The 11,794-nt window shown below is 50.2% G+C and overlaps 1 protein-coding gene across 1 annotated transcript in view; it reads left to right on the top strand.

Annotated features, from left to right (window-relative positions):
- lipea (lipase, hormone-sensitive a) overlaps positions 1–9,832 on the top strand; it is a 42,785-nt gene extending 32,953 nt beyond the window's left edge. Inside the window, 1 exon segment of the mRNA XM_036144813.1 lies at positions 9,716–9,832. Within this exon segment, the coding sequence (XP_036000706.1) occupies positions 9,716–9,832 (117 nt within the window).
- The last annotated feature ends 1,962 nt before the right edge of the window (positions 9,833–11,794 follow it).

The following is an 11,794-nucleotide window of genomic DNA, read 5'->3' as shown; positions in this document are numbered from 1 at the left end:
GTGGGGAATACTTACCCTGATACTTACCGTATTACTTTGTTTGGTAGTTTTATATCTTAGCTCACCTTGGGGTTTAGGTTTATCTTTTAGTTCCTGCAACCTTACCTTATTACTTAATTCTTTATTTATTATGTTCACTTTAAATTACTTTTATTTGGTCCCATTCAAAACACCCGTTACTTTACTCACCTTAGTTTATCTATCTGATTTAAAACGCCCTTTACTTGGCCTAATGGACATTACCTTGGTTTACTTACCTTAGTTTATTTATCGGATTTAGGGCGCTCTTTAAATTTACTTTAATTTACAAAATGAAAGAAGAGATAGGCACAAAACGCCGTCTATTTTACTTACTTTAGTTTTACTTACCTTAGTTTGCTTACCTTAATTTACTTTAGTTTATTAATCTGTAGTTTTAATTCAACAAAATACCCTTTATTTGCCTGATTTAAGATGCCGTTTTCTTACTTTAGTCTACTTACCTTAGTTTGCTTACCTTATTTTTGATGCTTTGCTCTAAACGCTGTATTTACTTAGGGGACTTGGCTCGCTCTTGGCTGGACGAAGACTGGACAATAGGTTCTCTCTTGGTGGCCGGAGGGGCAGTCCCCCTTATTAGCTTATGGGCGGACCCTTTAATGGAGTTGGGGACTGGAGAATGATGTGCGCCGGCCCGTGCATTACCTTTAACTCTCTAGTCCAAACTGCCCCTGTCGTCGGACGTGGTGGGGAGAGTTATCGAGAAAGTGTTCTTCCTCCTAACCATAATCTTTAACCCTAATACTTACCTTTTACTTACCTTAAAAATTCTATAAAAACAATTTTACATACTTACCTGGTTAACTTTTACTTACCTTTACCTTACTTAAGCCGGGCGTACACTGTACGAGTTTTTCAGTCGTGGTACTTATATACATCTCAAACTGTGCGAGGGAACCGCGGGGTTTAAAAGTTCACCGCTCACGATCTGTGCGGCGCGACGCTCGGACGAGACCGGACTGCTCACACTGTACGTCGTGTCCCCTCTGGGACCGCTCACTGTGGTGGCAGAGGCAGGCGAGCGACGGTAGGTGACAGGGACCCAGAGCAGGGGTTCGAGCCCAGCTCTGGCGAAGCCCGCAGGAGGCACCGGGCGTCAGGGGAACGGAGGGGAGAGAGGAGGGACGAGACGCACCGGCGGCCGCGCGGCACGGCAGGTCGCCCGGCCCGCCCCCCCCAACAAGCGGAGGAGTGCCGAAACAGGCGGCCAGCGCGTTGCGGACCGCGGAGGAGTGCCGAAACAGGCGGCCAGCGCGTTGCGGACCGCGGAGGAGTGCCGAAACAGGCGGCCAGCGCGTTGCGCGGACCGGACGGCTCGCCCTCCCCAACACCGGCCGGAGGTTGCTTCAGGGACGCCCGCTTCCCTCCCTCCGCTGGCGGGGACGGAGAGGAGGGGAGGGCGCCCCCTCGTAGCTCTGCTTGAACAGCAGGATTCGCTCACAAAAACCTCACGACAGCCGACTGAATTTCAAACATGTTTGATTTTCACCGATCGTCCGATTCCTGATCTGGAGGTAGTCGTGAGAAGCCAGTCCCCCCTCCTCCCCCCCTCTACGATCAAGCTGAAATTCGGCCGATTCAAAAAATGCTCGCACGACTGAAGAATCGGCCCGAAAAGGGGAAAAACTCGTACAGTGTACGCCCGGCTTTACCTGTTAAACCTGTGGAAAAAAAACTGAAAAAAAGAACAAAAAAATAACTTTTACTTACCTTTACCTTACTTACCTGTTAACCTGTGGAAAAAACCTAAAAAAAGAACAAAAAAATAACTTTTACTTACCTTTACTTTACTTACCTGTTAAAAACATAAAAACAAAAACAAACAAAATAATTATATTACCTTACCTTTTTTATATATTCATCTGCAAAAACATGAAAAAAGACAAAAAAATACAAAAAAACATTATTTCACAAATGCATTTAATAATGCATTCACTAACTGCTATGTTAAAAAATATATTTAAAAACCATAAAAACATTTTACTAAAGAAAAATCAAGTTGGCTATTTTGTTCAGGGGGTGGAGTCAACTGCCTATATAAGCAGGCTCACTCCCTCTGCTCTTCAGTTGAGCCCAGACAGCCGATGAGCAGATCATTATTCTTCATGTGTGCCAGACCTGATGAAGACCGGGAAAAGGTTGAAAGTTGTCACGGCACACTTTTGATTTAACTCATTGCTCTACACAAATACAAAAAAAAAAAATTTTTTTTTTGTTTTGTTTTGTTTTTTCTAAAAAATTGGAAGATAATTTAAAAAATTTAAAATTCCCCCCCCCCCAAAAAAAAAAAAAAAACCTTTATGTTTACGTCAAGTTTCCCGTTTGGAAATCCTCTTTCAGTTGTTTGCCTCCCTGTGAAAAAGTAAAAAAAAAAACATCTTTAGTGAGGTCCGCCAACCCCAACGGGGCCCACCGCCGGGTGAGCCTAGTCGGATGGCCCGTGCTAGACCTCCTGCTTTTCGGCAGAGGCCTCAGTTTTCACCCCCTTGGTAAATAACTGATCCTGATCAAGATATCTGGTCATAACCTTTACCTTAGGGAATATTTCACCCTGATCAAGAAGGAAGAAAAAAAGTTTTAATATAACATAGATATTATATCATAACATATCATAGTTATTACATAGTTGTAACATAAAATCGTTGTTACATAGGTCATACATAATTGTAAAATATCATAAGAAAAAGGTTATTATATTATTATATAGTTATAACATAACAGGAAAAGGTTATTACATAGTTAAAACAGAACAAAGGGTTATTACATAGTTTAAACATAGTTATTAACAGAATTAGGGTTATTGCATAGTTTAAACATAGTTATTATATAGTTATTAATGGAATTAGGGTATTATATAGTTATTAACAGAATTAGGGTATTATATGGTTATTAACAGAATTAGGGTATTATATGGTTATTAAAGGTATACTATGCAACCGGCGTTGATTTTCCAGCGATGCTCCCCCCAGAGGGCGAAAGTAAAAGTGCACTGTAGTAAAGATGCTCAGCTGTTCTCCTGGTTTCTCCGTCAAGCCAGGCGCGGTTGTTTTGAGCTTAGCAAACAGGCGAACACAACGAATACAAAAGTCGAAAAAAAACGGCAGTACAAACAATGACTAACACAGTGAAAGTATGAACATGCACACAGAGAGAGAGAAACCATTCCAATGCAGTGTTTCCACTGGGAATTTGGGACGACCGGCGGAGCGGGGGGGAGACAAGCTTTGCGCCGATGAGCGGCTGAGCTGAGCTGGGGGGAGACAAGCTTTGCGCCCTTGAGCGGAGCGGGGGGGAGACAAGCTTTGCGCCGTTGAGCGGAGCGGGGGGGAGACAAGCTTTGCGCCGATGAGCGGAGCAGGGGGGAGACAAGCTTTGCGCCGTTGAGCGGAGCGGGGGGGAGACAAGCTTTGCGCCGATGAGCTGAGCTGGGGGGAGACAAGCTTTGCGCCGCTGTGCGGAGCGGGCGGGGGGGGAGACAAACTTTGCGCCGCTGAGCGGAGCGGGGGGAGACAAGCTTTGCGCCGTTTGAGCGGAGCGGGGGGGAGGGAGACAAGCTTTGCGCCGATGAGCGGAGCAGGGGGGAGACAAGCTTTGCGCCGTTTGAGCGGAGCGGGGGGGGGGAGACAAGCTTTGCGCCGATGAGCTGAGCTGGGGGGAGACAAGCTTTGCGCCGCTGTGCGGAGCGGGCGGGGGGAGACAAACTTTGCGCCGCTGAGCGGAGCGGGGGGAGACAAGCTTTGCGCCGTTGAGCGGAGCGGGGGGGAGACAAGCTTTGCGCCGCTGTGCGGAGCGGGGGGGAGACAAGCTTTGCGCCGCTGTGCGGAGCGGGGGGGGGGGGGGGGGGATTTGTGCCGCTGACCGGCTGAGCGGAGCGGGGGGAGACAAGCTTTGCGCGCATATCAAGTTAGTTTTATTTTTTTATTATTATTTTTTTGGAATGTCGTAACATTGTTGGAAACCCTACAATGTTACTTACAATCGCATCAGCAGAAACGCGAGGTCTGCGTCATCCTTGCAGCCTGCTTTTTCTTTTAGTTCTCGCCATTCAGAAAAAGCTTGCCCGATGTTCACCCGTGTACAACTCCTCTCTCTGTCCAGAACCCTTTTTGCTCGTTCTTGCCTGCTCAGATATGGGCTTTCGCTGTTTTGTCGCTGGTTCCGCCATGATAACTGCACAAATATCGCCACTGCGCTAGCAACGAGCATGCCTTTCATTGCGGGCGTGTAGCAGCTCTCGCCGTAAAGCAAGACCGACTCTCGCGATGCACACGAGACTTCTGAGCCTGTGAGTGCGGGCCGAGTGCTCCTGCAATTGCAAGTACGGTATTTCCCCCACAGACCACCAGGGCGGCAGAGAAAACCTTTGTTCAACCTGAAATGACTCATTTAATCATCCAAAACGGTATGGAACATATTAATTAACTGAAAAATGTTGCATAGTATGCCTTTAACAGAATTAGGGTATTATATGGTTATTAACAGAATTAGGGTATTATATGGTTATTATATAGTTATTAACACAGCATAGAATTAGGGGTGTTACATGGTTATTATATATTTATTAACATAGCATAGAATTGGGGGTATTACATGGTTATTATATAGTTATTAACATAGCATAGAATTAGGGGTATTACATGGTTATTATATAGTTATTAACATAGCATAGAATTAGGGGTATTACATGGTTATTACATAGTTATTAACATAGCATAGAATAATGTTATTACATGGTTATTACGTGGTTATAAACATAGCATAGAATAAGGTTATTACGTGGTTATTACGTGGTTATAAACATAGCATAGAATAAGGTTATCACAACAGTTATAGCATAGGTATTAGTATTAGTTTTTACTGGGTATCGGGCCTCAATCTTGGGGTTTGACCCTGGCCAGGATACCGGGCTCTAACTTTAGTGAATATCTGACCTTAGTCAAGAAAAAGCAGAAGAGACATTGGTCCTGGCCTAGGACTCAATGTATGTATGGCCCTGGTCATCTGGTCTTGGTCTTGACCTTAGCCTCGACGGGTTGGACCTAAGAGGATTAGAAAAAAGGTAAAAAGAAAAAAGAGGAAGGAAGAGGAAAGAAAGTAGAGGAGGAGAAAGAAAAGATATCTGGTCCTGGCCTTTCTCCTAATCCACCTGAGTGGTTTGAGGTTTTTCTTTAAACAGGTCCCCTCCCCGTTGGGGGGGACGAGGGGGGTTTACGGCCTCTGCAATGGGTTGTATTCCATGGGATGGGGACTCCCTTGCAGGTCCTTTCCCCAGGCCCTTAGGACCTCTGGGTTTTTCCTTGAACAATCGGCCCCTCCCCGGGGGGGCCATGTGGACTGGGTTCCATGTTCAGGACCCCCTGGATTGTTCTTTTAGACAGCTCTGAAAGCCCTCTTCTTATTCTTTAGGAGGGCTTTTATGTTTGTTGTCACACATAGCTTGATATTTGGGTGATAATCAACAGTTGCACCTGGTACCAACAACTTCACATATAAGTTCATGTTTTATGTGATTTTGTGAGCCCATCAATGTTCCAGTGCAGCTCACAGAGTGCTTGACAGTCTTTAACCTCTAAACGGGTCCAAACCATCTTCTAAGCCTCCTCTGAAACTCTCCTCCCTATCCTCCCAGCTGATTTTCCAACAGAGTCAAATAGCAATGTGTTACACAATGATTAGAGGTGAATGAATGTGTAACACATATAACATTGCAATGTTTTTGTTGTGAAACAACTTTGGCACATAATTTTTTGGAACAAGCTTTGTGTTAGATATCAAATAATGAAATTTATTTTAAAATCTTCTTAATCTTTTTACCTTGGCAGGTGTCAAAGTTTAATTTCAACTTCATTATTGATAGCAATTAGTAATTTCATATTTCATTATCTGTTTTCACCTTCATGGCTGATGAAACTTTTGTATACCTCTATTGTTAAAGCATGGCAACATTTAATCATTAAGAGGTACCTACGTTGTGTTACGTTGAACCTAAAGGAAAGACAAGATGGATGTAATTTACTGCACTTTAAATCCACAACAAAAGGATCCCCTTTTGTTATGATCGTGAATCAGGCAAACCCAGTATTCAAGCCAAACAAGTGAGGTTAAGGCAAAAAACAGGATTTTAATAATGAAAACAGGGACAGGCGGGCTCAATAGTCAAAAGGGCAGTCCAAAATCCGGTACACAAAAAGCAGTCCAAAATAGGCAGAGGTACAGACAGGGCAAAGCAAGCTCGGATAACCATGGGACAGAAACTAGTCGGTAAACCGGTAAATCAGTCAGACAGGGCAGGAAAAACAGATCAGGGAACAGGCTGGCTCAGAATCAAAAAAGGCTCTCGGGTTATCATCAACAGGTCAATCAGAATATAGAATGCTGGAACTAAACTCACCGTGGCTCGTTAATGATCTGGCAGAGAACTGAAGACCGAGGCAGAACTATATAGTGGAGTGAGCAGGTGAACGGGAGTGAAGACTAATTACAAGTGACAGGTGGAAACTGAACTGAACTGATTGGCTAGTGACTGGAGGTGAGCTGGCAGGTGAACAGAACTGAGCTAAAAGCTTACAGAACCCCAACAGATAGTATAAAACAAAGAACAAAATCAAACCACAACAAAACTCAAACTATTCCATAATTCAAACTTAAGACAGAACCTAAAATCATGACAGAACCCCCTCCTTAAGGCCGGATTCCAGACGGCCTAAATCAAGACAAAGAAGACAGACTAGATCGGGTGGGTGGAGGGAGGTGCAGGACGGAGGGCTAGAGTCAAACAAATGTCCAAATACAAACTAAAACAAAGCAAGATGAGTCAAGTTCTCAGGCGGGCGTCCAGGAGGACGGCCCCGACGAGTCAGGTTTTCAGGCGGGCGTCCAGCAGGACGGCCCCGACGAGTCAGGTTTTCAGGCGGGCGTCCAGCAGGACGGCCCCGACGAGTCAGGTTTTCAGGCGGGCGTCCAGCAGGACGGCCCCGACGAGTCAGGTTCTCAGGCGGGCGTCCAGGAGGACGACCCCGGCGAGTCAGGTTCTCAGGCGGGCGTCCAGGAGGACGACCCCGGCGTGTCAGGTTCTCAGGCGGGCGTCCAGGAGGACGACCCCGGCCGTGTCAGGTTCTCAGGCGGGCGTCCAGGAGGACGACCCAGCCGTGTCAGGTTCTCAGGCGGGCGTCCAGGAGGACGACCCAGCCGTGTCAGGTTCTCCGGCGGGCGTCCAGGAGGACGACCCAGGCGTGTCAGGTTGTCCGGCGGATGTCCCGAAGGACGGCCTCGGCGTGTCAGGTTGTCCGGCGGACGTCCTCGGCGTGTCAGGCTCTCCGGCGGACGTCCTCGGCGTGTCAGGCTCTCCGGCGGACGTCCTCGGCGTGTCAGGCTCTCCGGCGGACGTCCTCGGCGTGTCAGGCTCTCCGGCGGACGTCCTCGGCGTGTCAGGCTCTCCGGCGGACGTCCTAGGCGTGTCAGGTTCTCCGGCGGACGTCCCGGCGGACGACCCCTGTGAGACAGGTAATCCGGCGGGTGTCCTGTAGGACGGCCCCGGTTAGCAAAGATGTCCGGCGGCCGGTGGCGGAACAGGTCTCTCATAGACCGGCGGCGGAGCATGTCTCTCGGAGACCGGCGGCGGAGCATGTCTCTCGGAGACCGGCGGCGGAGCAGCAACCTCTGAGGCCGGCGGCAGAACAGGACCCTCAGGAACCGACGCCTGGAGAGAGAGAGAACAGAACCTGGCGCCGGACTAAGAGCTAGAAGAGACGCCTGGCTAAAGAGTTCAGGAGGCACCTGGCTACAGAGTTCAGGAGGCGCCTGGCTACAGAGTTCAGGAGGCGCCTGGCTACAGAGTTCAGGAGGCGCCTGGCTACAGAGTTCAGGAGGCGCCTGGCTACAGAGTTCAGGAGGAGTCTGGCTACAGAGTTCAGGAGGCGCCTGGCTACAGAGTTCAGGAGGAGCCTGGCTACAGAGTTCAGGAAGAGCCTGGCTACAGGCTTCAGGTTCAGTCGGCCCCTGGCTACTGGCTTCAGGTTCAGTCGGCCCCTGGCTACTGGCTTCAGGTTCAGTCGGCCCCTGGCTACTGGCTTCAGGTTCAGTCGGCCCCTGGCTACTGGCTTCAGGTTCAGTCGGCCCCTGGCTACTGGCTTCAGGTTCAGACGGCCCCTGGCTACTGGCTTCAGGTTCAGACGGCCCCTGGCTACAGGCTTCAGGTTCAGATGGCCCCTGGCTACAGGCTACAGGTTCAGACGGCCCCTGGCTACAGGCTACAGGTTCAGACGGGACCTGGCTACAGGCTACAGGTTCAGACGGCCCCTGGCTACAGGCTACAGGTTCAGACGGGGCCTGGCTACAGGCTACAGGTTCAGACGGGACCTGGCTACAGGCTACAGGTTCAGACGCTCCCAGACCCTTTAACACCCAGAACCTCATCAGTAACCCTTCCAGAACCTCCGACAAAGACAGTTTGGTCAGCCACTTGGGAAATTGGCTGTCAAGCCAAAGATGAGGGGGTAAGAGCTTCAGAAGAGGTCCAGGGGCCTCTAAGTCTCCATGGGGCTCTGGGTGCTTGTCTTCTCGGCGAGGCCCCCGACGGAGCTTGTCGTTCGGGCGAGGGCCACGACGCCGCTTGTCGTCTGGGCGAGGGCCACGGCGCCGCTTGTCGTCTGGGCGAGGGCCACGGCGCCGCTTGTCGTCTGGGCGAGGGCCACGGCGCCGCTTGTCGTCTGGGCGAGGGCCACGGCGCCGCTTGTCGTCTGGTCGAGGGCCACGGCGCCCAGTGTCCCGATGAGCCCCTGAGTTGCGGCCTGAAAGAGGGCTCGTCTGAACCCCCTCATCGTGGGCCAGTGGTAGACCCTCCTGGGTTCCCACGTCGCAGACTGGCGGCGGACCCTCCTGGGTTCCCACGTCGCAGACTGGCGGCGGACCCTCCTGGGTTCCCACGTCGCAGACTGGCGGCGGACCCTCCTGGGTTCCCACGTCGCAGACTGGCAGCGGACCCTCCTGGGTTCCCACGTCGCGGGCCGGCGGCGGACCCTCCTGGGTTGCAGCGTCTCGGGCCGACTGCGGACCCTCCTGGGTTGCAGCGTCTCGGGCCGGCTGCGGACCCTCCTGGGTTGCAGCGTCTCGGGCCGGCTGCGGACCCTCCTGGGTTGCAGCGTCTCGGGCCGGCTGCGGACCCTCCGGGGTTGCAGCGTCTCGGGCCGGCTGCGGACCCCTCCGGGGTTGCAGCGTCTCGGGCCGGCTGCGGACCCTCCGGGGTTTGCAGCGTCTCGGGCCGGCTGCGGAGCCTCCGGGGTTGCAGCGTCTCGGGCCGGCTGCGGAGCCTCCGGGGTTTGCAACGTCTTGGGCCGGCTGCGGACCCTCCGGGGTTGCAGCGTCTTGGGCCGGCTGCGGACCCTCCGGGGGTTGCAGCGTCTTGGGCCGGCTGCGCAGACAGTGCTGCCTTATAGCTGCCGGAGGCCGGCACTGGAGCTGAGGTAGGAGGCAGGTCCTCTGGGACAGGTGCAGGTGCCGGGGCGTCGGCTGGACCCTTGGGGACAGGATTGAGTCCACTATAGAAACCCTGGAGAGCCGCTCTATAGTGCCCCTCGACCTCCTTTAATTTTGCCTCCAGCTCCTCTGAATACTGGCAGAAAAGAGCCTCCCTAAGGTCTTTAATAATAGGGGCAAAAGCTCTTAACTGGTCCTCCAGAGCCAGATCCTCAGCGTCACGGGCGCCACCAGGAGGCGCTGTGGGCTGCTCAGCTCTGGGGAGCACCGGACTCCGATCCACTGGGCAGGAAGTGGCAACGGACGGGCGCGGTACTGACTCGCCTGTCGGCCGAACAGAACGGGTGAAGGAGCGACCCACAGGTTTCCGTCCCCTCCTCCGACGGCGGGACGGCAGGACTTGCTGGAGGTTTGATCCTGTCGGTAGAGCCGGGATCGGCGGAGCCCACAGCGTTCCCTGCATCTCCTCCTCTGGAGGGAGAGAGAGAAAAAGATCCGGGCGAAGATCCCGCACCACCTCCGCTTCGACCTCCATAAACAAAGTTGGGTCTGGATAAAACCCATGGGCAGAGCCGACAGCGGTGTCGCTGGGTGAGTGATCCCCTCTATTCTGAGCAGAACCTGAATTAGTGACAAAAAGCCCTCCCAATCGTAAGCTCGGAGCAGGCAGCGGGTTACTGCTGCTGCGGCTGCTGGAGAGATGGCGTCTGGGACCGATACCAGTGGGACAGAACGCCAATCTGGAACCCTCCCAAGCCATAGCGTGTGGAGGGGAAAAAAAAAAAAAACCCTCTAAAAACTTGTTGGGCGATAGGTTTTAGTTAGGCCAGATCATTCTGTTATGATCGTGAATCAGGCAAACCCAGTATTCAAGCCAAACAAGTGAGGTTAAGGCAAAAAACAGGATTTTAATAATGAAAACAGGGACAGGCGGGCTCAATAGTCAAAAGGGCAGTCCAAAATCCGGTACACAAAAAGCAGTCCAAAATAGGCAGAGGTACAGACAGGGCAAAGCAAGCTCGGATAACCATGGGACAGAAACTAGTCGGTAAACCGGTAAATCAGTCAGACAGGGCAGGAAAAACAGATCAGGGAACAGGCTGGCTCAGAATCAAAAAAGGCTCTCGGGTTATCATCAACAGGTCAATCAGAATATAGAATGCTGGAACTAAACTCACCGTGGCTCGTTAATGATCTGGCAGAGAACTGAAGACCGAGGCAGAACTATATAGTGGAGTGAGCAGGTGAACGGGAGTGAAGACTAATTACAAGTGACAGGTGGAAACTGAACTGAACTGATTGGCTAGTGACTGGAGGTGAGCTGGCAGGTGAACAGAACTGAGCTAAAAGCTTACAGAACCCCAACAGATAGTATAAAACAAAGAACAAAATCAAACCACAACAAAACTCAAACTATTCCATAATTCAAACTTAAGACAGAACCTAAAATCATGACACCTTTGTAATGAAAAAATGCTCAAGACATAGACGCTGTAAAGCAGATAAAAGTATTAAGAGATAAAGATCCATATCTGTATTCGAAATTATAACATTGATAGTAATGATTAAAAAATACTTTTTTTCTCTCTTGCAGAAAAACCTGACACATAAAAAAGAAAAATCGACACAGCTGATGCCACAGACAACTTGGACTACAGTGCAGCCCATAATGCCTGTCCACACTACACAGCGTTGTTCATTACACCCAAAAATCTGCAAAGGCATATTAGGGATGTGCCTTCAATACAAACAACGCCGATGATTTGTACGGACATTATAAATGGGTTGTATGTCACTCCAAAACATGATCACAGTCCAGTTTTACCAATTCCTGTTGTGAAGTCAACCAACCCACCTTAAATTGACTGAGGTGGAAAACTGTCACAAATTCATGCAGATAGCACGGTCCTCTGGAAATCCTGGAAAAGAATGTGTTCACCTTAAAAGAACAAAGAATGCCAAACCAGCTGTCCTCACATCTGCTTTACTTCAAGACATGTTTATGAAAGGGTTGATGTCCTCTGACTGGGGTTTGAAATGTGAACCAATGGATATTATAGCAAAAAACTGAAGTTGACAGTGTGATCCCTGTGTCTTTTTGGAGATAAGGGAGGTTCTCGACAATGTATATTTTTCCGTCTTTACGAAAGAAGCAGACAGCTGGTGTCCACTTGGAAGGAGTAACATTTGATGCAGTGGCAGGGAAGTGGCACTGTCAATGTAAAGGAAGCGGAAAATCACATCAGCATATTCATTGCATAATGGCAATGTGGTGGAGTTT

Source organism: Fundulus heteroclitus, chromosome 13 (assembly GCF_011125445.2).
Source record: "Fundulus heteroclitus isolate FHET01 chromosome 13, MU-UCD_Fhet_4.1, whole genome shotgun sequence".
Lineage (NCBI taxonomy): Eukaryota > Metazoa > Chordata > Actinopteri > Cyprinodontiformes > Fundulidae > Fundulus > Fundulus heteroclitus.
This window is presented reverse-complemented; position numbering and strand designations above follow the sequence as displayed.